The sequence below is a fragment of the Aythya fuligula genome, chromosome 33 (assembly GCF_009819795.1).
Source record: "Aythya fuligula isolate bAytFul2 chromosome 33, bAytFul2.pri, whole genome shotgun sequence".
NCBI lineage: Eukaryota > Metazoa > Chordata > Aves > Anseriformes > Anatidae > Aythya > Aythya fuligula.
In genome coordinates, this window is record NC_045591.1 from 29346 (window position 1) to 54562 (window position 25217).

Sequence of the window (25217 nt, forward strand, 5' to 3'; positions counted from 1 at the left end):
TCCAAAGGGCTCGCCACGGTCCTGGTGCTTGCACGGCATGGGGCTGGGGTTGGGGTTGGGGTTGGATTTGGGGTCACCCCATGCATCGTTTGGGGTTGGGGTTAGCTCCCACCTCGGCATCTTCATCCCTCAAGGGCAGGTCAGCCTCCAACTGGGTGTTGGAAAAGGGGTGTTTTGGGGGATCTTTTGGTCTCTCCTCCACGCTGGGGGCACTGGCACCATCACACCATCCTGGGGGTGTATATGGGGGGGTTCATTTTGGTGTGGTGCCCCCCCCCGGGACACCGCGTGCTGGAGCGTGAGGCCATCACCTGGGCTCGGCTCTCCCCTCGCAATTTTCCCCCGGCAACTGGTGACATGACAGCATTTTTTTTTTTTTTTTTTGGGGGGGGGAACTGCCTTTTGGAAAGTCCCTGGCACGCTTTTGCACCCATTTCCCCCTTTCTGTGACTCCCAGAAAGCAGAAGGCACCCGTGGTGTGGGGCTGGGGGTTGGAGGTTTGGGGAGGGGGTGGCCCCCTCCAGGACCACCCTGGGAGGGGGGAACTGGAGCCGTCTGAGCACGGAGCATCACAAAACGTCCCCCCCCCCCCATTTACTGGCCCCAGCGATCCCTCCTTGGCCTCAAGACCCTGACGCTGTGAAGCTTGGCGTCCTCGGGGCCGGGGGGAGGACACACACACAGAGCCCCCCCGGGCGGCTCTGTCCGTCTGTGTGTCCCGTTGGGTGCCCCCCCCACCCCACCCCGACCCCGCCACGCAGGGGATTTCCACTGAAGCCAGTGTCTCCCCCCCCCCCCCCCCCAGCCCGTGGGGCACGCCAGCATTTCGGGGAAACGGCCCTGCCTGCTTCCCTCGCCCGCCAGTAACCCCAGTACGACCAGTCAGCGGGCGGCACTGGGCTGCGTCACCAGTCTCCGGCAGCCTCCCAGCAGCCCAGGTCCCAGTGGGAGCAGTGCTGGGTCACCGACGTTATACTGGGAGCACTGGGGGCTCAGCACGGAGCCCCCTCCAGCCCACCAGGGGCTCGTTTTTTAGGATTTTTGCCCCCGTGGGGCTCTGGGTCCCGTCCAGTCCCTTCCTCCATCCCCACTGGTATTTTTAACTGGTCCCCAGTAGCTGCTGGGTCTGCACCTGGCTGAATTTACTGAATTTATCCTCCTCGAAATACCCATTTCCAGCTAGTTTTTATTCGGGCTCTCCCCCTTCCAGCGCTGCCCACCCGGGGGGGGGGGGAGCTCAGATCCCCGCGTGACCCCAACGCGCTCCCCGCGTGCGAGGCCGTGGGGGGGTTTCACATCCTCCCCGCCGCACGCCGGCCGCTTTCTGTTCCCGCTGCTCCTTCCCCTTCTGCTCCTGGGGGGGGGAAGGAAGCAGCCCCGAGCCCCTGCTGCTCTGCTGCCTTGTCCACGGTGCCTCCCCTCCCCGGGAAGGATTTGCTCCTTCTCTGCCCCTCAGAGCCTCCTCCACAGCTCCCAGTCCGTTTTCCCCTGAGCACTGGTGTCACCAGTTACCAGGCAGAGCGGCTGCTGGGAGAACTGGTCTGGCTGAGGGCAAGGTCCAGCTTTGCTTCCTTCGTCCCCGTGGGCCCCCCCATGCCCCCCGTTCCCCCCAGGACCTCCCTGACAGATACAGGAGGGGCCCCCCCCTCTGCCCATGGTCGGGGTGCCTGCGACCCCCCGGGAGCCATCAGTGGGGTCTCCGCCCTGGAAGCCCACCCTAGAGGTGCCAAGATCCCACCACCAGGAGAACCCGGCAGCCTTGAGGTCACCCTACCCCTTCCCTCTGCAGCCCCGGAGCCCTGCCCCACACCCGAGACCCCCCCCCCCCACACACACCCCATAGATCTCCCCCCCCGACCGATGACCAAGGAGCTCGTGCGGCCGCGGTGCGGAGAACGGACGCGCGGTGAGGGTCGCGCAGCAGGATCAACCCCAACCCACTTTATTGCAGTGCCAGAGCAGCAGAGGAGGAGTGGCGGGCACGGGACTGGGTGCCGGGGGGGGGGGGAGCTGGGGGGGCAGGACCACCCCCCCGCTCGCCCCAAAGGCTGCGGGAGAGACCCCCGCGTCTGGGCGAGGAGGAGACGTGGCGCGTGCTGGATGCTGGGGCCAGCGCAAGGCGGTGCGGCGACGTCCCCCGACAGCGGGCAACGCGGGGTGGCCCCGGGGGCTACCTCTGCTCACCCCCATCCTGTTGTGGGGGGGGGAATTCAGCCACCCCGCAGCAGCCTGAGGGGCGTCTTCGTGTGGCATGTGCAGGAGAAGGAAGCGCTGGGGAGGTGCGGCACCAATGCGGGGCACAGGAGTGAGCAGCTCTTGGCAGGGGGGGCTGAAGCAAGGGGGCGGCTGAAGGGGCACAGGGTCCGGCTGGGGGGAGGCCCGGCCTCTGCCTCCTCACAAGAGGCCCCGCTGGTTGCGGGCGTTGTTCATCTTCATGGCCTTGATGATGAGGATGGTGCCCACGACGATGCCGACGATGCCCACGGCCAGGCCCAGGGCGCACACCAGGGTCTCGGTGCTCTCGGAGACGGGGAGGGGCACCTGGGGCTCTGCGAAGGGACAGGGGGGTGAGGACGGGGCGCCGAGCCCCCCACCACGGGCGAGGGCGAGGGGAGGGTCCCGTCCTCACCCCAGTGCGTCATCAGCGGCTCGGGCAGCCCCCAGTGCTCCACACGGCAGTCGTAGTAGTCGCCCCGCGTGGGGATGAAGGGCAGGTAGGAGAACTTGTAGAAGCCGTTGTCTGCCTGGCGGTAGAAGACGGTCTCGGAGACGCCCTCCGTCACCTCCTGCCCGTTCTTCATCCAGGTGATGGTGATGACGGACGGCCAGAACTTGTCCACGTAGCAGATGAGGATGTTGGGATCCCCCAGCTCCACGGGGTCCTCGGAGAACACCGTCACCTCGGGCGGCGCTGGAGGAGGTGGAGAAGGGCTCAGTGCAGTGCGGGCTCAACCCAGCTTCTGGCCCCACAGAGGGGACCCTTTGTGCCCCGGGGCCACCCAGGGGGACCCCGCACACAGCTCGGGGCACAGCCTGGGGGCTGCGCTCCCCGCTGCTGCCCACAGCTTGGGTGCAGGGAGAAGCCGCGCCGTGGCCGGGTTGTTACCGATGGTGCCCTGCGAGCGGTTGGACCTCTTCATCATGATCTCCATGTTCTGCTTGTCCACGGCGATGTTCTGCAGGGCCCCCTGGGCCTCGAAGCTGGTAAAGGTGGTGAAGATGGGCAGGCGCCAGATGGTCTCCGACTTCTGCAGGTCCACGTGGAAGATCTCATCGCCGTCGAAATCGAACATGAACTGGCCGCCCTCCCTGTTGTGCGTCTCGTCCCGCTGGTAGAATTCAGTCTGCATCAGCACGTGGCCCACTGGGAAGGGACAGGCATGAGTGGCAGCCCCCCCCCCCCCTCACTGCCTGAGCCCACCAAGAGCTCCCCGGGCTCTTCACCGCCTGGGGCTGGGGGCAGTGACAGGTTGTGGGGACCCAGTTTGGTCCCCACGAACACCACGGGATAGGGTGGTGGTCCTGGCAGCCCCAGGACTCGGGCAGGAGGTGCCGTGGCCCCAAACGCGTCCCTTTGTCCCCCAGCCCCCCCTTAGCAGCCCCCCCTGCTCCCTTACGTCTGCGGGGCCACAGCTCCCCACTCCCAGCCCTTACAGCACCGCCGACACCCCGCCCCGCTCCGCTGTGGGTCCGGGACCCCCCATTCCCCAGCCGTGTCCCCCCCCCCCCGCCACGCACCTTTCACGGCCCCCGAGCCCTGCAGGGCCAGCAGGGCCAGCAGCACCAGCGGGACGCCCCGTCCTGCGGCCATCACCTCTGCGACACCGGGCAGCGGGAGCGAGCGAAGGGCGAGCGGCACTGGGGCTGGGGAGCCCAGTGCTGGGGGCCCCGTGCCCGGGGGCTCCCCCCAACATCCCGAGCCAATGGCCGGGTGCCCCGGGGTTGACTCAGCTGTTCCCAGGCAGAGCAGCAACGCCAAGCACCCCGCACGACAGACAGACGGACGGGCACCGCGCAGGGTGCTGGGGGGGCACCCCGTGGGGCTGGGGGCGCGCGGGGACCTGGAGGGGGGATGAGGAGAGAGGGGAAGACAAGGGGGGAGCCCCACTGCGGGCTGGGCTCGGATGATGGCTCCCTGGGGTCGCTACTGGAGCACGTCCACGGCGTGGGACAAGTGTCAGAGGGAGTCCTGCGGGGACAGGTTCTGCCTGGTGACGGGTGATGCTGCGCAGCCCCGCTGCTCACTGGTTGTAACTGGGAGGCCCAGTGCCAGCACTGGGTGGAGTCTTGCCTTGCCTGGGGTCCCGGCACCCCTCATCCTGTGCCCAGCAGCCATGGGGAGCGGCCGCATCCTGGGAGCTGGGGCCGTGCTGGTGGCACTGGTGGTGCTGGGAGCCCGCCCGGCTGGAGGCGAGGAGACCAAGGGTGAGCTCAGCCCCACGCCGTGGGGCAGGATCCCACGTGTGGCTGCTGGGGGGGAGGTGGGATGGGGGTGGTCCTCAGCCCTGGCACCTCCACGTGGGGTATGGGCATCCGCAGCGACTGCCTCGGCCTCTGCCCTGGAAGCCTGGGAGCAGAGGGCTTTGGGGTGGTCTCAGTGAGTTTGGAGGTCCAGCCCCCACCCTGGGGCTCTGCTGCGTCCCTTGGGCTCCTTCCCTGCGCTCCCCCCATCTCCTGTCCCCTCCTGCCCCCAGGACCCTCCCCAGGAGCCCCTCGGACTCTTCCTGATTGCAGCTTGTGGGGCTCCAGGGGTCAGGGGCACGGCGTCGGTGTCACCGCGGCTGGGAGGGGAGTGGAGATGGGGAGGGGGCTGGAGGGTGGGGAGGGGGCTCTAGGGCGTGTGTTGGGGGCCTGGGAAGGGGGAGTGGGATCCCCTAACCTGCCCTGCCCATACAGGGTTCTTCCAGAAGACGGCGGTGTCTGAGTGTCACTACCTCAACGGCACCGAGCGGGTGAGGTTTCTGGAGAGGCACATCTACAACCGGCAGCAGTACGTGCACTTTGACAGCGACGTGGGGCATTATGTGGCTGACACGGAACTGGGCAAGCCTACAGCTGACTACTGGAACAGTCTGCCCGAAGAAATGGAGTACAAACGGGGTCAAGTAGACAATTACTGCCGGCACAACTATAAGGTGTTGGAAAATTTCATCCAGAACAGGAGAGGTGCGTGGACACGAGCCCGGGGCTGGTGGGGCTGGGCGTCCTCTGCACCCTGGGGGCCAGGCACATCCCGGGGGGGCAGCGCATCCATCCCCGTCCCGCCCGGTGCCGGGGGCAGCGGTGCAGGTGAGCGCTGGGCTCTCGCCGCCCGCGCCCAGCTCTCTCCCTCTCCCCGCAGTTGAGCCCAAGGTGAGGGTCTCTCCCATGCAGTCGAGCTCGCTGCCCCAGACCGACAGGCTGGCGTGCTACGTGACGGGCTTCTACCCCGCCGACATCCAGGTGAAGTGGTTCAAGAACGGCCAGGAGGAGACCAAGCACGTGGTGTCCACGGACGTGATCCAGAACGGGGACTGGACCTACCAGGTGCTGGTGATGCTGGAAAGCACCCCGCAGCACGGGGACACCTACGAGTGCCACGTGCAGCACGCCAGCCTGAAAAGCCCCATCACCTACGAATGGGGTAAGGCTCTGGCCAATGCCTCCTGAGGGGGGTCCCGGGGGTCCCGAGCCCCCACCCTCATGCAGGAGTGGAGCGGGAGCACGGCCCCGGGCCTGAGCCCCCGCTCCTGTCCCCGCAGTGCTCCCAGCGGATGCCGCCAGGGGCAAGATGCTGACGGGCGTCGGGGGCTTGGTGCTGGGGCTCATCTTCCTGGCGCTGGGGCTCTTCCTCTACGTGCGCAGAAAGGTGAGCGGCCGGGGCGCTGGGGGTGGCGTGGGGCTGGGGGGGCCGTGGGGCACAGGGCCGTGCCGCTGACCTGGTCTCGCTGTGTTGCAGGGCGCATCGCTCCCCCGGCTGCAGGTAACGTCCCCCACCCGCGGCCCTGCTGCACCCTCCCCGTGCGGGCTGCTTCTCCTTGCCCCCTCCCAGCAACAGGGCAGCGCCCCAGGGCCGCAGGCAGCATGGTCCTGGGGGGCCGTGGGGCACAGGGCTGGGGCGCTGCCCCCCACCCGCTGCTCACCCCCTGCTCTCTCCCCGCAGGGCTCCTGAAGCAGCTCCGGCTCCTGCGCCTCGGCTCCTCCGTGCCCAGCACCGCCTCTGCCCCGTGCTCGCCCGGCTCCTGCCCTCGATACCCGGTCCCGCAGCCCCACAGCCCTCTGCTGCTCCCTATGGTCACCCCCTCCCTCGTTTCCGTCCCAGTTCAGCTTGGCTGGGGCCACTGGGAGCCCCAAATAAAGTGTCCCAGTGCCCTGCGTCCTTGCTGCTGTGGGGACGGTGGGGCAGGGGCGGACACCAGAATCCCCGCTAACATGGCTCCAAAGCCTTGGTGGGGACGGGGCTGCTTGGGGTCTGGGTCTGCAGAGCCCGGGGGGGCTGCTGAGTGAAGGGTCCTGTGGGAGGGGGGCTGGTGGCGGAGCCAGCGTCCTGCTGCCTCTGGGTGTTGGGGATGGGCGTGGGGTGCAAGGGTCCTGGGCAGGGCTTTTGGGATCTGGGTGCTGGGGCACCCGTCCAGCTACCTCAGCAACCCCTGTCCCCACCCTGAGCCCCAACACGGCCCCATCAGATCCCACTGCTCCCCTGGTCCAGCCCCCAGCTGGTCCCCAGGCTGGGACACCCCGCAGTCCCCCTGTACCCACCCACCATCCCCACGCGGTACCCCGGGGATCACACCACCGTCCCACCCAGGTCCCACCATGCTCCCTCCAGACCCCCCGGTCCCCACAGCCCTGCATTTTGGGGCCGAGCACCCCACAAAGTGGCGACAACGGGGCTCCAGTGACACTGGGCTGCCCCCAAGCACCGTTGCTCCGCCGGGCAGCACGGGGGGGTGCCGAGGAACAGCCTCAGGGGGCGGCGGGGCTGAGGATGGAGGGGACGAGGGGCGTGGGGCCACCGTGGCACCCTGGGTGTTGGGGGAGTGAAGGCTGGTAGGAGGACTTGAGGAGCCCACGACCCTCGCACACCGCAGGTCGTGGCCACGGCGCTCGTCCTGCTGCCCCTCGCTGCCGGAGCGCTCCGGCAGCGTCACCCGCTCGGTGGTGGTGGGGAAGTGACACTGCAGATGGAGGTGGAACTGGAAGGACCCTGCGTGGGCAGGGAGGGCAGGGGGTTCTGCTTCCCCTCCCCAGTCCCCCAGTCCCCCTTATAGACGCCCTTGGAGCCCCCTCCTCGTGCCCACTCCCCTACCAGCCGCGGTGACACCGACGCCGTTACCCTGACCCCTTGGAGGCACTGCAGGAACTGCCCCGTCCCTCTGCCTGCTGCCCCCAAATCTGGTGTCTGAAGGGTCTGGGGGGCCACGGCCAAGGGCAGCCACAGCGCATGGAGCCCCCCCCCAGGACTGGGTGGGTTTGGGGAAATGGGAGGGCAGCTGAAGGTGCCCGTAGAGGGGCAGGAGAAGCGGAGGATGCCCTCTGCAGACAGAGGAGGCTCTGCTTCTCATGGGGTGCTTCCCTCAAATCTGCTGGAGGGACTGCACAGCAGGGCATCAGCAGCCACAGCGGCTCCTTGAATGCTGCCTGAGAGCTTGCTTCTCTCACCGCAGAGGGGTCCCAGCCCCGCCGACCCCGCGCTCACCTCTGTTCCCCATGGCAAGAGGGGTCAGCACCCTGTAGCTGTGCTGGTGGAAGACGTCCGTGGCTGCCTGGATCCTGTCCCCCTCCTTGGGACCTTGCCTTCGGGGATTTGTGGGTCTTGATGGGCCCACCTTGGGCTTTCTCCACCCTTCACCACCCCCTTGGCTGGCCATTCTGCCAGCTCTTGACCCACCTCACCATCTGCCCTTCCAGCCGATGCATTAATGACTTCTCTTTGAGGGTCTTACGGCTGACAGCAACAAAAGTTTTCCTGGGCTCCAGGGAGACGAAGGCCACTGCTCCCCTCTTCTCCCAGGCTGGTTGCTTCATCAACACAGAAATTCTCCAGGTTGGTCAAGCATAGCTTCCCCTCGGTGAACCCAGGCTGGCTGCTGAGGATTTGGACTCCCCAGGACCATGAGATCATGAAGAGCTGAAGAAACGAATGATTGGGTAGTTCCTAAGACAATACCCATCACCGCTGAAAAGTCATGGCAGACTGGTGAAGTCCCCAGCGAATGGAAAAGGGGAAACCTAACCCCCATTTTTTTGTCACCAGCCAGCGGGGCTTCACTAAGGGCAAATATTCCTGACTGACTCAGTGACCTTCTATGAGAGTGACAGAATTGGTGGATAAGGGACGAGCAACTAACTTCATCTACCGAGACTTGTCCAAAGCACTTGACACTGTCTTGGACAACATATCACAGAATGGTTTGGGTTGGTAGGGACCTTAAATATCATAAAATTCCAACCCCCCTGCCATGGGCAGGGACACCTCCCACCAGACCCGGTTGCCCAGAGCCCAATCCAGCCTGGCCTTGAATACCATAAGAGTTTCCTCCTATATCTAAACCTGCCCTCTTTTAGTTTAAAAACGTTTCCCGTAGTCCTAGCACTACACTCCTTGATGATGAGCCCATGTTCTTTCTAATCCTCCTGGCCACGCCATTTCTGATACAAGCCAGGATGCTGGTGGTCTTCTTGGCCACCTGAGCAGGCTGCTGGCTCATATGCAGCCCCGTCCCCCCCAAGGCTTTGGAGCCGCGTGTGCAGGGATAGCGGTGCGAACCCCTGCCCCACCGTCCCCACAGCAGCAGGGACGCAGGGCACTGGGACACTTTATTTGGGGCTCCCAACGGCCCATGCCAAGCTGAACTGGGACAGGAGCGAGGGAGGGGGCGACGCCGGGGAGCAGCAGAGGGCTGTGGGGCTGCGGGACCGGGTGTCGAGGGCAGGAGCCGGGCGAGCACGGGGCAGAGGCGGTGCTGGGCATGGAGGAGCCGAGGCGCAGGAGCCGGAGCTGCTTCAGGAGCCCTGCGGGGAGAGAGCAGGGGGTGAGCAGCGGGTGGGGGGCAGCGCCCCAGCCCTGTGCCCCACGGCCCCCCAGGGCCACGCTGCCTGCGGCCCCGGGGCGCTGCCCTGGTGCTGGGAGGGGGCAAGGGGAAGCAGCCCGCACGGGGAGGGTGCAGCAGGGCCGCGGGTGGGGGACGTTACCTGCAGCCGGGGGAGCGATGCGCCCTGCAACACAGCGAGACCAGGTCAGCGGCACGGCCCTGTGCCCCACGGCCCCCACAGCCCCACGCCACCCCCAGCGCCCCGGCCGCTCACCTTTCTGCGCACGTAGAGGAAGAGCCCCAGCGCCAGGAAGATGAGCCCCAGCACCAAGCCCCCGACGCCCGTCAGCATCTTGCCCCTGGCGGCATCCGCTGGGAGCACTGCGGGGACAGGAGCGGGGGCTCAGGCCCGGGGCCGTGCTCCCGCTCCACTCCTGCAGCAGGCTGGGGGCTCGGGACCCCCTTCAGGAGGCATTGGCCAGGGCCTTACCCCATTCGTGGGTGATGGGGCTTTTCAGGCTGGCGTGCTGCACGTGGCACTTGTAGGTGTCCCCGTGTTGCGGGGTGCTTTCCAGCATCACCAGCACCTGGTAGGTCCAGTCCCCGTTCTGGATCACGTCCGTGGACACCACGTGCTTGGTCTCCTCCTGGCCGTTCTTGAACCACTTCACCTGGATGTCGGCGGGGTAGAAGCCCGTCACGTAGCACGCCAGCCTGTCGGTCTGGGGCAGCGAGCTCGACTGCATGGGAGAGACCCTCACCTTGGGCTCAACTGCGGGGAGAGGGAGAGAGCTGGGCGCGGGCGGCGAGAGCCCAGCGCTCACCTGCACCGCTGCCCCCGGCACCGGGCGGGACGGGGATGGATGCGCTGCCCCCCCGGGATGTGCCTGGCCCCCAGGGTGCAGAGGACGCCCAGCCCCACCAGCCCCAGGCTCATGTCCACGCACCTCTCCTGTGCAGGATGTAACGGTCCAACGGCTTATAGTTGTATCGGCAGAACCTGTCTATGTTAGCCTGTACCCGCTCCATTTCTTTGGGCTGACTGTTCCAGTAGTCGGCATCAGGCTTGCCCAGTTCCGTGTCAGCCACATAATGCCCCACGTCATTGTCAAAGTGCACGTACTGCTGCCGGTTGTAGATGTACCTCTCCAGATACCTCACCCGCTCAGTGCCGTTGAGGTAGTGACACTCCAACACCGCCATCTCCTGGAAGAACCCTGTATGGGCAGGGCAGGTTAGGGGGTCCCGCTCCCCCTTCCCAGGCCCCCAGCCCCCAGCAGACGCCCTTGGAGCCCCCTCTCCACCCTCCAGCCCCCTCCCCATCCCCACTCCCCTCCCAGCCGTGGTGACACCGACGCCGTGCCCCTGACCCCTGGAGCCCCACAAGCTGCAATCAGGAAGAGGCCAAGGGGCTCCTGGGGAGGGTCCTAGGGGCAGGAGGGGACAGGAGATGGGGGGAGCACAGGGAAGGAGCCCAAGGGACGCAGCAGAGCCCCAGGGTGGGGGCAGGACCTCCAAACTCACTGAGCCCCCCCCAAAGCCCTCTGCTCCCAGGCTTCCAGGGCAGAGGCCGAGGCAGTCGCTGCGGATGCCCACACCCCGCGTGGAGGTGCCAGAGCTGAGGACCCCCCCCCTTCCCACCTCCCCCGCAGTAGCCACACGTGGGATCCTGCCCCCCGGCGTGGGGCTGAGCTCACCCTTGGTCTCCTCGCCTCCAGCCGGGCGGGCTCCCAGCACCACCAGTGCCACCAGCACGGCCCCAGCTCCCAGGATGCGGCCGCTCCCCATGGCTGCTGGGCACAGGATGAGGGGTGCCGGGACCCCAGGCAAGGCAAGACTCCACCCAGTGCTGGCACTGGGCCTCCCAGTTACAACCAGTGAGCAGCGGGGCTGCGCAGCATCACCCGTCACCAGGCAGAACCTGACCCCAGAGGGCACCCTCTGACACTTGTCCCGAGCTACAAAGGTGTTGGAGGAGGAACCTCAAGAAGCGGGAGGGAACGGGGTTTGGACCCCCCAGGGGGCACCAAGAGGCACTGGTGTGGGTGTGGGGTCCCAGTGCCCCGGGACAGGAGAGGAGCAGCAAGGGACACGGGCACCCGGCCCACAGCACCGGTCACTTCCCTGTGGGAAACCTCAAGGAGGCCGAGCCCCGGGGGAACAGAATCATAGAACGATGGAATATCCCGAGTTGGAAGGGACCCAGGAGGATCATCGAGTCCAGCTCCTGGCACCACACAGGTCTACCCAAAAATTCAGACCGTGTGACTAGGTGCCCCCGTCCAAACACTTCTTGAACTCTGATAGGCTTGGTGCAGTGACTGCTTCCCCGGGGAGCCTGTTCCAGTGTGCGACCACCCTCTCGGTGAAGAATCTCTTCCTGAAGTCCAGCCTGAACCTCCCCTGCCTCAGCTTGACACCATTCCCTTGGGTCCTATCACTGGTGACTAAAGAGAAGAGATCGATGCCTGCCCCATCACTCCCCCTTGTGAGGAAATTGTGTACCACGATGATGTCCCCCCTCAGCCTCCTCTTCTCCAGGCTGAACAGGCCCTGTTCCCTCAGCCGCTCCTCATTCGTCTTCCCCTCTAGGCCCTTCACCGTCTTTGTGGCCCTTCTCTGGACACTCTCCAACAGATTTACATCCTTTTTGTACCGTGGTGCCCAGAACAGCACACAGTGCTTGAGGTGAGGCCGCAGTGGCCTTGCTCTTGTTAAACTGCATGCAGTTGGTGATCGCCCAGCTCTCCCATCTGTCCAGATCCCTCCGCAAGGCCTTCCCACCCTCAGCCGAGTCCACAACTCCTCCAAGTTTGGTGTCGTCAGCAAATTTGCTCCAAACACCTTCTAGTCTTACATCCACATGGTTTATAAAGACATTGAAGAGCAGTGGCCCTAAAATGGAGCCTGAGGGGCCCCCAATATTGACCATCCACCAGCCTCAAGCGGCCCTGTTTCTCATGACCCTTTCAGACCTGCCCATAACTCAAGAAACTGGCTGCTCGTGTCTTGGACTGGCGCACGCTTCGTTGGGTTAAAAACTGTCTGGATAGCCGGGCCCCAAGAGTTGTGGTGAATGGAGTCAAATCCAGTTGGAGGCCGGTCACTAGTGGCGCTCCCCAGGGCTCGGTACTGGGGCCGGTCCTCCTTAATATCTTTATCGATGATCTGGATGAGGGGATCGAGTGCTCCCTCAGTAAGTTTGCAGATGACACCAAGTTAGGTGCGTGTGTCGATCTGCTCGAGGGTAGTAAGGTTCTGCAGGAGGATTTGGATAGCCTGGACCAGTGGGCTGAGGTCAACTGCATGAAGTTCAACAAGGCCAAGTGCCGGGTCCTGCACCTGGGGCGCAATAACCCCAAGCAGAGCTACAGGCTGGGAGAGGAATGGTTGGAGAGCTGCCAGGCAGAGAAGGACCTGGGAGTGATGGTGGATAGTCGGCTGGATATGAGCCAGCAGTGTGCTCAGGTGGCCAAGAAGGCCAACGGCATCCTGGCTCGTATCAGAAGCAGAGTGGGCAGCAGGGCTAGGGAGGTGATCGTCCCCCTGTACTCGGCTCTGGTGAGGCCGCACCTCGAGTACTGTGTTCAGTTTTGGGCCCCTCGCTACAAGAAGGACATGGAGGTGCTTGAGAGAGTCCAGAGAAGGGCGACGAAGCTGGTGAGGGGCCTGGAGAACAAGTCCTACGAGGAGCGGCTGAGGGAGCTGGGCTTGTTCAGCCTGGAGAAGAGGAGGCTCAGGGGCGACCTTATCTCAATCCACAGGTACCTTAATGGATGCTGAAGTGAGGTGGGGGTTGGTCTGTTCTCCCACGAGCCTGGTGACAGGATGAGGGGGAATGGGCTAAAGTTGCAACAGGGGAGGTTTAGGTTGGATGTTAGGAAGAACTTCTTTACTAAAGTGTTGTGAGGGGTTGGAATGGGCTGCCCAGGGAAGTGGTGGAGTCACCATCCCTGGAGGTCTTTAAAAGACGTTTAGATGTAGAGCTTAGTGATATGGTTTAGTGGAGGACTTGTTAGTATTAGGTCCGAGGTTGGACTCAATGGTCTTGAGGTCTCTTCCGACCTAGATAATTCTGTGATTCTGTGATAAGAGCCCTGTTGGGAATAGGGGCTCCATGTGAGTGTGTGTGTGGGGGTGAATGGGGCATGAATGGGGCAGGGGCCCGCACCAAGGCCTTTCCCAAGGCCTTCCCACCCTTAGCCGAGTCCACAGCTCCTCCAAGTTTGATGTCGTCAGCAAATTTGCTCCAAACACCTTCAAGTCCTACATCCACATGGTTTATAAAGACATTGAAGAGGACTGGCCCCAAAATGGAGCCTTGTTGGACACCACTAGTGACCACCCGCCAGCCTGATTCGGCCCCATTTACTACAACCCTTTGAGGCCTGCCCGTAACAGGGCTCAAGGAGGCCAAGAGCCCTGGGGGCAATAGGTCTCAACCCAACCCAATATGTGTGTGCGTGGGGGAGTGAATGGTGCAGGAACGACACCAGCACCTGTCCCCAGAAACAGCCGGGCTGGGAACAGATCAAGGCAGGGGGCGACGCCGGGGAGCAGCAGAGGGCTGTGGGGCTGCGGGACCGGGTATCAAGGGCAGGAGCCGGGCGAGCACGGGGCAGAGGCGGTGCTGGGCACGGAGGAGCCGAGGCGCAGGAGCCGGAGCTGCTTCAGGAGCCCTGCGGGGAGAGAGCAGGGGGTGAGCAGCGGGTGGGGGGCAGCACCCCAGCCCTGTGCCCCACGGCCCCCCAGGGCCGCGCTGCCCTGGTGGTGGTAGGGGCAAGGGGAAGCAGCCCGCACGGGGAGGGTGCAGCAGGGCCGCGGGTGGGGGACGTTACCTGCAGCCGGTGGAGCGATGCGCCCTGCAACACAGCGAGACCAGGTCAGCGGCACGGCCCTGTGCCCCACGGCCCCCCCAGCCCCACGCCACCCCCAGCGCCCCGGCCGCTCACCTTTCTGCGCACGTAGAGGAAGAGCCCCAGCGCCAGGAAGATGAGCCCCAGCACCAAGCCCCCGACGCCCGTCAGCATCTTGCCCCTGGCGGCATCCGCTGGGAGCACTGCGGGGACAGGAGCGGGGGCTCAGGCCCGGGGCCGTGCTCCTGCTCCCCTCCTGTAGGAGGGTTGGAGCTCGGGACCCCCAGGACCCCCCTCAGGAGGCATTGGCCAGAGCCTTACCCCATTCGTAGGTGATGGGGCTTTTCAGGCTGGCGTGCTGCACGTGGCACTCGTAGGTGTCCCCGTGCTGCGGGGTGCTTTCCAGCATCACCAGCACCTGGTAGGTCCAGTCCCCGTTCTGGATCACGTCCGTGGACACCACGTGCTTGGTCTCCTCCTGGCCGTTCTTGAACCACTTCACCTGGATGTCGGCGGGGTAGAAGCCCGTCACGTAGCACGCCAGCCTGTCGGTCTGGGGCAGCGAGCTCGACTGCATGGGAGAGACCCTCACCTTGGGCTCAACTGCGGGGAGAGGGAGAGAGCTGGGCGCGGGCGGCGAGAGCCCAGCGCTCACCTGCACCGCTGCCCCCGGCACCGGGCGGGACGGGGATGGATGCGCTGCCCCCCCGGGATGTGCCTGGCCCCCAGGGTGCAGAGGACGCCCAGCCCCAGCAGCCCCGGGCTCGTGTCCACGCACCTCTCCTGTCCACAGTGAAAGAGGCCATAAAGTAGTTGTGCCGGCAGACCGTGTCTATTTCAGCCCGTACCCGCTCCTTTTCCTCGGGCTGACTGTTCCAGTAGTCGGCATCAGGCTTGCCCAGTTCCGTGTCAGCCACATAATGCCCCACGTCACTGTCATAGTGCACGTCCTGCTGCCGGTTGTGGATGTACTTCACCAGATACCTCACCTGCTCGGTGCCGTTGAGGTAGTGACACTCAAACGCCACCATCTCCTGGAAGAACCCTGTATGGGCAGGGCAGGTTAGGGGGTCCTGCTCCTCCTTCCCAGGCCTCCAGTCCCCAGCAGACGCCCTGGAGCCCCTCCCCACCCTCCAGACCCCTCCCCATCCCCATTCCCCTCCCAGCCGCGGTGACATGGATGCCATGACCCTGACGCACTGGAACGCCACATGCTGGGGATGGGAAGAGTCCAAGGGGCTCCTGGGGAGGGTCCTGGGGGCAGGAGGGGACAAGAGATGGGGGAGCGCAGGGAAGGAGCCCAAGGGAGGGAGCCAGGATGCAATAGAGCCCCAGGGTGGGGGCAGGACCTCCAAACTCACTGAGCCCCCCCCCCCCCCCCCCAAAGCCCTCTGCTCCCAGGCTTCCAGGGCAGAGGCCGAGGCAGTCGCTGTGGATGCCCACACCCCGCGTGGTGGTGCCAGGGCCGAGGGTCCCCCCCCATGCCACCTCCCCCCCAGCAGCCACACGTGGGATCCTGCCCCCCGGCGTGGGGCTGAGCTCACCCTTGGTCTCCTCGCCTCCAGCCAGGCGGGCTCCCAGCACCACCAGTGCCACCAGCACGGCCCCAGCTCCCAGGATGCGGCCGCTCCCCATGGCTGCTGGGCACAGGATGAGGGGTGCCGGGACCCCAGGCAAGGCAAGACTCCACCCAGTGCTGGCACTGGGCCTCCCAGTTACAACCAGTGAGCAGCGGGGCTGCGCAGCATCACCCGTCACCAGGCAGAACCTGACCCCAGAGGGCACCCTCTGACACTTGTCCCGAGCTACAAAGGTGTTGGAGGAGGAACCTCAAGAAGCGGGAGGGAACGGGGTTTGGACCCCCCAGGGGGCACCAAGAGGCACTGGTGTGGGTGTGGGGTCCCAGTGCCCCGGGACAGGAGAGGAGCAGCAAGGGACACGGGCACCCGGCCCACAGCACCGGTCACTTCCCTGTGGGAAACCTCAAGGAGGCCGAGCCCCGGGGGAACAGAATCATAGAACGATGGAATATCCCGAGTTGGAAGGGACCCAGGAGGATCATCGAGTCCAGCTCCTGGCACCACACAGGTCTACCCAAAATTCAGACCGTGTGACTAAGCGCACAGTCCAAAGGTTTCTTAAATTTAAGCAGGATGGGTGCAGTGACTGCTTCCCCGGGGAGCCTGTTCCAGTGTGCGACCACCCTCTTGGTGAAGAATCTCTTCCTGAAGTCCAGCCTGAACCTCTCCTTCCTCAGCTTGACACCATTCCCTTGGGTCCTATCACTGGTGACTAAAGAGAAGAGATCAACGCCTGCCCCATCACTCCCCCTTGTGAGGAAATTGTAGACCGCGATGAGGCCTCCCCTCAGCCTCCTCTTCTCCATGCTGAACAGGCCCAGTGCCCTCAGCCATTTCTCATACCTCTTCCCCTCTAGGCCCTTCACCATCTTTGTGGCCCTCCTCTGGACACTCTCCAGTGGTTTAATGTCCTTTTGTACTGGGAGACACCGTGGTGGGGGTCTGCTACAGGTCTCCAGATCAGGAGGAGGAAGGCGACGAGGCCTTCTACGAACAGCTGCTAGTAGCCTCACGATCACGAGCGCTGGTCCTCATGGGGGACTCCAATTTCACCGACATCTTCTGGGTAAACACCTCGGCCAGGCACGAGCAGTCCAAAGGGTTCCTACAACGCGTCGAGGACAATTTTCTGACGTGGGTGGTGGAGGAGCCGACGAGGCCGGGGGTGCTCCTGGACCTCATTCTTCCCAACAGGGATGGGCTCGTTGGGGACGTGAAGGTTGGGGGCAGCTTGGGATGCAGCGACCAGGAGATGGTGGAGTTCCAGATGCAACTTTGAGCCAACTTCTGGGACTTTGAACCTCTTCTGGGACCTGCTTGGGAGTATCTCATGGGCTAGGTTGCTAGAAGGCAAGGGTGGTTTTGAGAGCAGCACTTCTTCCGTGCTCAGGGTCGGTGCATCCCGAGGAATAGGAAATCAGGGAATTGGGCAGGAAACCCGCATGGATGAGCAAGGAGCTCATCGATAAGATGAAGAGGAAGAGGAAGGTCCATGAAAGGTGGAAAAAGGGCCTGGCCTCTTGGGAGGAGTATAGGGGTATATTCAAGAAGGGCAGGAAGGAGGATCCGGGAAACTACAGGCCACCTCTGTCCCTGGAAAGGTGTTGGAGCAGCTTGTTCTGGAGGCCATCTCCAAGCAATTGGAAGAGAAGAAGGTTATGAGGAGCAGTCAGCATGGATTCACCAAGGGAAGTCGTGCTCGACCAACCTCGTTGCCTTCTACGATGGCATCACCAGCTGGGGAGATGGGGGAGAGCGGTGGATGGCATCTACCTTGGCTTTAGCAAGGCTTTTCGTGCTGTCTCCCATGAAATCCTGCTGGCAAAGCTGAGAAAGTGTGGGATGAGTGGACAGTGAGGTGGGTTGAGAACTGGCCAAGCTCAGAGGGCGGTGATCCAAGGAGCAGAGTCTGGCTGGAGACCTCTCCTCTGCCCTGGTCAGGCCTCACCTGGAGCACTGGGTCCAGTTCTGGGCTCCCCGGTACAAAAAAAGACAGGGAGCTCTTGGAAAGAGGCCAGCAGAGGGCCACAAAAGATGATACGGGGCCTGGAGCAGCTTCCCTGTGAGGAGAGGCTGAGAGACCTGGGGCTGTTCGGGCTGGAGAAGAGAAAACCGAGAGGGCATTTCCTCAGTGTATATAAATATCTGAGGGGTGGGGGACAGAAGGATGTAGCCAACCTTTTTTTGGTGGTTTGTGGGGACAGGACAAGGGATAACGGCCCTAAAATTGAACACAGAATGTTCTGCACTGACATGTGAAAGAAATTCTTCATGGTGAGGGTGATGGAGCACTGGAACAGGCTGCCCAGGGAGGTTTTTGGGTATCCTCTGGAGATATTCAAGGCCTGTCTGGACGCCTACCTGAGCAGCCTGCTCTGAGGACCCTGCTTTGGCAGAGGGGTTGGCCCCGATGATCTTTTGAGGTCCCTTCCAACCCCTACATTCTGTGATTCTGGGAGTCCACAGCTCCTCCAAAGTTTGGTGTCTGCAAATTTGCTCCAAACACCTTCTGGTCCTACATCCACATCATTTATAAAGACACCGAAGAGGACTGGCCCTAAAATGGAGCCTTGAGGGACCCCACTAGTGACCACCCTCCAGCCTGATGCGGCCCCATTAACCACAAACCTTGGAGCCTTCCCAAAACAAGGCTCAAGGAGGCCAAGAGCCCAAGGGGGGGGGAAAATAATGCTCAACCCAACCCCTTGTGTGTGTTTGTGGGGTGAATGGGGCAGGAATGACACCGGTACCTGTCCCCAAAACAGCCCTTGTGACCACAGGGAGCCCGGCTCAACTCGAATAATATTTTCTTTATTTACATGTTAAAGAATCGAAAGGTTTGAAACATACAATAAGATGAAAACACGGCTCTAAGGGTCTAATAGTGGGGAAGGGGGGGGGAGGACGGGCGGGAGAGGGTGAAAGGAAGAGGAGGGGAGGGGAAAAAAAAAACAAAAAAAAATAAAACGAGTAGAAAAAAATTATACAGTCAACGTAAAAAACAGGCGGCCCCTCCCTCCCCCCTGCCCCGCCGGGGAACATGCTGCCCTGCTCGTGTGCCGGGGAGGGCTATGTACAACGGGCCGGGGCCCGCGCCAGCACGACGCAGCTCAAATAAATTAAAATCCTCCACAGACAAGGGGACGGGGGACGGCGGCGGCTCCCCCCCGGCCGGGGAAGGGCTGCGGCCACGGGGCGCTGCTGCCTTCCACGGCAAACCCAAATATTCGGGACTGTAAACCCCTTTTTTTTTTTTTTTGTTTTTGTGTGTGTGTGTTTTTTTTTTCACCTTTAAATGCTTTTTTTTTTTTAAGATTTTTTTTTTCGTTTTTCTTATATTTTTTTTTTCTTAAAAACCCCAAACTTTTCCCCCTCGGAAAAAATCCCACAAGTCAGAAAAAAAAAAAAAAAAAAATAAAACCCTAAAACAACAAACAGTAAAACCTGCTGGGGATGGGGTGGTGGCTGTAACCCCCCCCCCGCCCCAAGCCCGGCCCGGCCTTGGGGGCCTGAGCGCAGCCCCCCCTGCCCTGGCGACACCCGGGAACCTCCGGCCCGTGACCCCCGGCCACCCCCCCCAACCCCAAAAAGTCCGTGGGGGCGTCGCTCAGGCACCGGGAGGGCTCCTCAGCACCCCCCCAAGCCCACCCTGGGGGCGCAGTCGGCCGGGCGGGGGGGCTCTCAGTCCGGTTCACGCGGGCCCGGTCCCGCAGAGCCGCTTCCGAACCTGCCCGTGGCTCCACCCGGCCGCGCCGCTCGCAGCTTTCGGGGCTGCTCCGGCCTCCTCCTCCTCCTCCCCCCCCTAACCCGAATCCGAATCGCTGGTGTCCGAGGACGAGGATGAGGAGCTGGAGCTGCTGGAGTCCGAGCTGGAGCTGGAGGCGCTGAGCCGCGACACGGCCACCTGCTGCGCCGACTCGGGCTTCTCGCTGGCTGTAAGGTTGAGAAGAACACGCTCAGCGCCTCCAGGGTCTGAAGGCAGCCAAAACGTGGCCCCCCAACCTCTTAAATCCCACCCCGCAACCCCAGCGCTCACCCTTCTTCGGGGGTTTCTTGGTGGAGTTGAGCTGGCCGCTGACGTCCTGCAGCCGCTTCTCCAGCTCCCGTTTCTTCTCCAGCGCCAGCTCCTCTTTCGTCTTCCCCACCGGCTTCTTCATGGCTGCGGGGAGGAGGAGAGGGGGTGCTCAGCTCAGCTCAGCCCCACAACCCCCCAAAAGTCCCCAAAAGCTCCCTAAAAGCCTCCCCATGACTCACTTTCGCTGTAGGGCTTGCGGGGTTTCTTCCGCAGGCAGGACAGCACGTAGCGCTCCAGCTCGCGCAGCGTCGAGGGCTTGAGGGTCTCGAAGTCGATCTCGATCTCCTCGGGGTTGGAATCCCGCAGGGAAGGCTCCCGGGACTGGATGATGTGCACCACCCGGCCCAGTTTCTCGCCGGGCAGCTTGTTGATGTCCAAGCTGAGCTGGCGTTTCTCGTCGTAGGTCATGGGCTTGCTCTCCTCCTCCTCCTCCGAGTCGTAGAGCGCCGGGGGAGGCGGCAGCGCCGCTTTCGCCGCCTTCTTCGAGTTCCTGCCGGGAGCAAAGCCTCAGAAATACTGAAATCCCCTCAAAAACGCCCCCACCCTACATTCTCCCACCCCACAGGCTCCCCCCAATGCGTTCTGGCAGCACTCAGACAGGTTTTTGGCTTGTTTTGTCTCAGGTCATCGCCACAGTCGATCTGACGGGGAAAGGGTCATCACGGCTGCTGCCCGCACCCCAAATCCTTGCGGGGGCACCCGTGGGTGCCTCACTCACTTGGAGCTGCCTCCGCTGCCTCCCCCGCTGGTCCCTCCGCCGCCCCCGGCCTTCTTGGCTTTGCGCAGTTGGGCCTGACGCGCCCGGGCTTCCTCGTCGCCTCCTCCCCGGCCTTTGTGCTTCTCCGATTTCTTCTTCTTCTTCTTCTCCCGCTTCTTTTTGGGTTTGGAAACGGGGCCCTGTGAGAGGGCAGCCAGCTGCTCGTGCACGGCCCGCAGCTGTGGGGGGAGACAGGGGGGTGAGGCGGGCATGGGGAGAGGGCGCGGGTGGTGGCACCGGCCCTGCTCCGGCCCTCACCTGCTCCTGCAGCTCGGCCAGGCGGTTGGCGCGCTCCTCCTCCGAGTCCGAGCTCTCCTCGCTCTCCGACGAGCTCTCGCTGCTGCTTTCGTCCTCGTCGTCGTCTTCATCGTCCTCGTCATCCTCGTCCTCGTCGCTGGAGGACTCCTCGGATGAGGATTTGGAGAGGGCACCGGGCAGCGGCGCCGACACCGAGGGCGGGCTGGCGTCCTGCGGTTCGTCAGGCATCTTGGCGTAGCTGAACTCGAAAACATCCTGAGAAAAGGGGAAAAAAAAAAATAAAAATAAAAGGGTGAGGGGGGTCAGCACGGCTTTTTGGGGATCCAGAGGGGGGTTTTGGGGAGCCCACCCACCTGCAGCTTGCGGGCCATGGCCACCACGTCATGGTCGGGGGGGTTGTACTTGTAGCAGTTGGAGAACATTAACCGGACGTCGGCGGCGAACTCCTGCGCGTCGTGGTAGTCCCGGTTCTCCATCTTCCGCTGCGGGGAGCAAAAAATGGGTGAAAACGGGTAAGTTCGAGCCCCCCCAGCCTCCAAAAACCCCCTGCTGGGGCTGATCAGGCCACGAAACCCCCCAAAAATCCCAAACCTTGATGGTGCTGAGGTCCATGGGGTGCTTGATGATCTCGTGGTAGTCGTGCAGCCCCAGGGCCGAGGCGTCGACGGGCTTGTAGAAGGGCCAGGCGTAGGCGGCGTGTTTTTTGGAGAGCAGCTCCTTGAGGATGCCGTTGCAGTACTTGAGCTGCTCCGACAGCTTGCCCTTCTTGGAGGTCTGGTGCTGCTGGGAATCGGGCAAATCCTTCTTGGGGGGTTTGATGGGGCGGCCGCTCTCGCGCCGGGCGGGGATTTTGGCCGCTTTGGCCTCCAGCAGCGTGGCCGAGGGCGAGGACTCGCCGCTGGTGGCGATGATGGCCGTGGTGGTGGGGGTGGTGGTGTCGGCTTTCCGCTTCACCCCCTTCTTCTACCAGAGAAAGAAATAAAAAAAAAAAAAAAAGGGGGTGAGTGACGATGTGAGAAACTCCCAGAGTTTTTCCCCAAACCTTTGTTTTGTTTTTTGGCCCCGATTCCTACCTTGGCCACGGGCTGGGTGGGCGCGGGGGTGGGCAGCACGGCGGGGGTGGTGGCGGTGGAGTGCAGCGACTTGAGGAGCGGCGCGGAGATGACGGAGGGGTGGGGAATGTTGACGATGGTGGTGGGGATGTCGGGGCTGGGGGCGTACACCGTGCTGTGCGACACCGAGGACACGGCCGGCACCTGCTGAGCGGCTGTCAGGCCCGCCAGGAGCGCTGGGCACGGAGAAAAAACCCAATTCCCATTAAAATCTGACCCCAAAAAGGGCACAAAACCCTTTTGGGGTCCCAAACCCCCGCCCCGTGTGACCCCAACGTACCCGCCGCCCTGGACGCCCCCTTTTTGTGGCTGTTTTTGGCCACCGGGACCACGATCTCCTGCTCCTCCGGAGGCATCTGAGCCACCTTCTGCAGGAAAATCTTCTCCAGGGTTTGGGCCATCAGCACGATGTCATCCGTGGGCTGCGGGGAGGGACGGAGGCAACGTCAGGGACCACGGGGGAGGCTCCAGCAGGCCCTATCCTGGCCCCCCCTCATCTCAAAGCCCCCACCTTGTTGTAGATGTAGCAGTTGGTGAACATGGTGTTGAAATCCTGCATGCACTCGGCGGCCCCCCAGTAGTAGTTGTTCTCCAGGCGCCGTTTGATTGTCCCCATGTCCATGGGCTGCTTGATGATCTTGTGGTAGTCCTGGTAACAAAACCGGGGGGGTGCAGGGGGTCAGCTGCAAGCCAAAAATCAAAACACGCCCCTGCCCGCCCCCCTTTTGCACCCCGAGCCACCCTCGATGAGTTTTTGGGGGGCTCGAGCTCCTGGCAGCCCCCCCACTCACGCATCCGCTCTCACTCAGCCAGCAGAAAAAGCAGGCAGGGGGTGCGGCGGGTTGGCAAAATAAAATTAAAAAAATAAAATAATAATAATAAAAAAAACCTGCCTCCGGACCTGGTCCCCACCCTAGAGTGCCACCGTCTAGATTTTAAGAGGGGAGGGTCCCTAGCTGAGCCCTGGAGGGGGTCGGGGGGGAGCCTAAATTTGTGGGGACGGCCTCGAGGGCCAAATGGGGCTGGGGGGGGCGACGCTAACGCTAAGGTGCGGAGCGAACCTACGTGGAATTTACCTCCGGGCTTTAAATCCTTGGGCGCCACAGGTGCACGGGGGGCTGGCGTTTATTATTGGGGTCACAGGATGTCTTCTACAAATTCATGGATGGGAATCTGCAAAACGCATTCAGGGCACAAGAGATTAGGTGGGGAGGGGAGGGGGGGGGAGATGAGAGGGGGTAAGGGGGAGGGAAGCTTTTTGGGTTCCCTCCGGAGCGGCTGCGTCACCTCACCCCTACCTGCACGGGGAACGGGGACGAGCCGAGCGGGCCAACCGCCTACCGGGACCTTTATGGGGTCGGGGAGGAATTGGGGGGGCTTCAGAACCCGTAGGGTTTACGCCCCTGGGAGAAAAAAGAGGGGGGGACACAGCACAGCCCAGGCACCTGCAGCTGCATCTTTTTTTTTTTGGCGGAGCCCCAGGAGGGGCAAGGCGCCGGCCCTGGCACTCTGAGGCTTGGGGACCACGTTTTGGGGCCGGGGCGATGCTAGGTGACCCTAAAAACACCCCGTGCCTGCCTACCCGCACCCCCTGGGTTGGGGGCAAGCAGGGGACGCACAGACACACACACGCTCGCCTCCCTTAGCCCCCCACACGTGCCCCCCCACCCCAAAAAAAAAACCCAAAACCCAGCTCGTTACCGGCAGGCCCAGCTTGACGGCGTCGACGGGCTGGCGGAAAGGCCAAGCAAACTGGTGCTTCCACAGGGCTTTCATCACCACCTTGTGCAGGTATTGCAGCTGGTTGGTGACCCGGCCGGGTTTTTTGGGGTTGGAAACCTCCGGCGGAGGTGGGTTGACCTGAGGGGACTGCAAAGCCGGCACCGAGGCCATGGTGGGGCTCTCGAAGCCCTCGTAGAGGAGCGAGGGTTTGCGGATCCGCTTGCCGGGGGTCGATTCCGTCGCCAGGCCCATGAGGCCGGCATTGCCCTCCCCCAAAATCCTGCAAGGGGGTCGGGGGAGAAGCAGAGACACTGTTAGCCGGGCAGCTCCGCACCACCGCGGCCCGAAACACCGATAAAGACCCCAAAAAAATTAAAAAAATTAAGAAAAAAAAAAAAGGCGGGCGGGAGCTGGCGCGGGTCCAGGTCCGGCAGCGAACAAAGAAGCCGGCGCAGGGGTGACGAGGGGGCCCCGAGGTGGTGGCCCTGGGGGCTTTGAGGGGGGGTTTGGGGACACAACGGGGCGTGCCGGGACCCGTTAGGAGGCGGTGGGGGGGGTGTCGCCTCGTTACGGGGGTCCCCGGGGGGGTTTTGGGGGAAAAAACGGCGCTGGGGGGGAAGGGGAGGAAGGGAGGAGGAAGCCCTAAGAGATTTGGGGGGGGGGGGGGGGGGGGGGGGGGGAATCGGCCTCAAGGCGGCAATGGGACCCCCAAGGGGGGCGTGAATATTTAGGGGGGGGGTTGGGAAAAGGCAGAAATGGCCCCAAACCAGCCCTTGGGGGCTGTGCAGGGGGGGTTTGCAGCCCCTCAAGGCCCTGCAGGCCGCCCAAAGGGGCTGCCAAGGACACGAGGATGAAGGAAGGACGGCGCCACAGCAAACTGGGAGCACTGGGAGGCGACTGGGAGGCAACTGGGAGAGCCCCAACCCCACTGCAGCCCCTCAGGGCACCCCATAGGGTGGATACAAGCCCCCAACAAGACGCAAAACCCCTATAAAAGCCCCCCACCCCCCTAAAAAAATTTAAAAAATAAAAAAATAAACCTACTTGCTCTGGGGATTCACATTCTGCAGCATCCCGGCGGCTGCGTGCCCGGCTCCCGGCCTTCCTCCTCCTCCTCCACCACCTCCTCCTCCTCCTCCTCCTCCTGCCGCCGCCGTCTCCTCCGACGCCCCCCCCACTTTGCCCGCCGGGGAGGAGCCTCCTCCCCCCGCCCCCGTTAAGGAGCCGGCCCCCGGCCGGGCATCACCGAGCGGCGGCGGCTCGGGCCCGTCCAGCGGCCCTCACATCGGGCGGGCGCCGAGAAAATGGCGGCGGAGGGAGGAATAAGGAAGGGGGGGGGGGGGCGCCTCTTGATGGCCGCCCACCGGCCCCGAGCCCGGCGCGATGCCGCCAATACAACCCCGGAGGCGTCGCTGGGAGCCGGAGGGATCCGAAAAGAGCGGCGGCGGGGCCGGGCGAGGCGAGGCTGGCGGCGGATGGCGGCGGATGGCGGCCGAGGCGTCAGCGGCCGGGCTCCATCTTGGCTCCGTGAGGGGCGGGAGAGCGCGGAAGGGGAAGGGAGGGGGGAGGAGGGAAAGAGGGGGGGGGGAGGAGGGAAAGAGGGGGGGGGGAGGGGAGGGGGGGCTCCCCTCGCTGCAGGCCGCAGGCAGGGGTCGCTACGGAGGCCGGGGAGGGTCCGGCGGAGCCCTCCGGGAGCGCGGAGGCGGGGGCTGGGCCGCCCGGTGGAGGATGGCTCCGGTTTGGGGCCGCCCCCCCTCTGCTTCCTCCTCCTCCTCCTCCTCCTCCTCCCTGCGCGCACCGGGCCCGACCCGCTCCGTCCTTCAGTCCCCGCGAAATGGCGCCG

The 25217-nt window shown here is 63.6% G+C and overlaps 5 protein-coding genes across 9 annotated transcripts; 1 reads left to right on the forward strand and 4 right to left on the reverse strand.

Annotated features, from left to right (window-relative positions):
- Window positions 1-1978: 1978 nt before the first annotated feature.
- On the reverse strand, window positions 1979-3838 carry LOC116500279 (HLA class II histocompatibility antigen, DR alpha chain-like). Its single transcript, XM_032205226.1, has 4 exons — window positions 3739-3838; window positions 3107-3364; window positions 2630-2911; window positions 1979-2549 (listed from the first exon to the last, which is right to left on the reverse strand). The coding sequence occupies exons 1-4, from the start codon at window positions 3809-3811 to the stop codon at window positions 2395-2397; spliced, it is 768 nt and encodes a 255-aa protein (XP_032061117.1). The 5' UTR covers window positions 3812-3838; the 3' UTR covers window positions 1979-2394.
- A 495-nt stretch (window positions 3839-4333) lies between these two features.
- Window positions 4334-6204, forward strand: LOC116500208 (class II histocompatibility antigen, B-L beta chain-like). Its single transcript, XM_032205119.1, has 6 exons — window positions 4334-4425; window positions 4897-5166; window positions 5342-5623; window positions 5742-5848; window positions 5939-5962; window positions 6143-6204. Exons 1-6 carry the CDS (start codon window positions 4335-4337, stop codon window positions 6149-6151), a joined length of 783 nt encoding a protein of 260 aa, XP_032061010.1. The 5' UTR covers window position 4334; the 3' UTR covers window positions 6152-6204.
- Window positions 6205-8954: 2750 nt separating this feature from the next.
- Window positions 8955-10803, reverse strand: LOC116500209 (class II histocompatibility antigen, B-L beta chain-like). The gene is made up of 6 exons (XM_032205120.1): window positions 10712-10803; window positions 9962-10231; window positions 9505-9786; window positions 9289-9395; window positions 9175-9198; window positions 8955-8994 (listed from the first exon to the last, which is right to left on the reverse strand). Exons 1-6 carry the CDS (start codon window positions 10800-10802, stop codon window positions 8986-8988), a joined length of 783 nt encoding a protein of 260 aa, XP_032061011.1. The 5' UTR covers window position 10803; the 3' UTR covers window positions 8955-8985.
- Window positions 10804-13684: 2881 nt separating this feature from the next.
- On the reverse strand, window positions 13685-15505 carry LOC116500220 (class II histocompatibility antigen, B-L beta chain-like). The gene is made up of 6 exons (XM_032205134.1): window positions 15415-15505; window positions 14649-14915; window positions 14192-14473; window positions 13967-14073; window positions 13853-13876; window positions 13685-13693 (listed from the first exon to the last, which is right to left on the reverse strand). The coding sequence occupies exons 1-6, from the start codon at window positions 15503-15505 to the stop codon at window positions 13685-13687; spliced, it is 780 nt and encodes a 259-aa protein (XP_032061025.1).
- A 3378-nt stretch (window positions 15506-18883) lies between these two features.
- Window positions 18884-24501, reverse strand: BRD2 (bromodomain containing 2). 5 transcript variants are annotated; one of them, XM_032205115.1, is made up of 12 exons: window positions 24419-24501; window positions 23354-23654; window positions 22164-22301; window positions 21933-22074; window positions 21614-21828; window positions 21132-21500; window positions 20894-21022; window positions 20541-20795; window positions 20244-20461; window positions 19705-20015; window positions 19487-19609; window positions 18884-19383 (listed from the first exon to the last, which is right to left on the reverse strand). In XM_032205115.1, exons 1-12 carry the CDS (start codon window positions 24445-24447, stop codon window positions 19253-19255), a joined length of 2361 nt encoding a protein of 786 aa, XP_032061006.1. In that variant the 5' UTR covers window positions 24448-24501; the 3' UTR covers window positions 18884-19252. The 5 variants fall into 5 exon arrangements, with proteins under 5 accessions (XP_032061006.1, XP_032061007.1, XP_032061005.1 ...); XM_032205116.1 differs by having other exon boundaries at window positions 18885-19383; window positions 20244-20422; window positions 21132-21503; XM_032205114.1 differs by having other exon boundaries at window positions 18885-19383; window positions 21132-21503.
- Window positions 24502-25217: the final 716 nt, after the last annotated feature.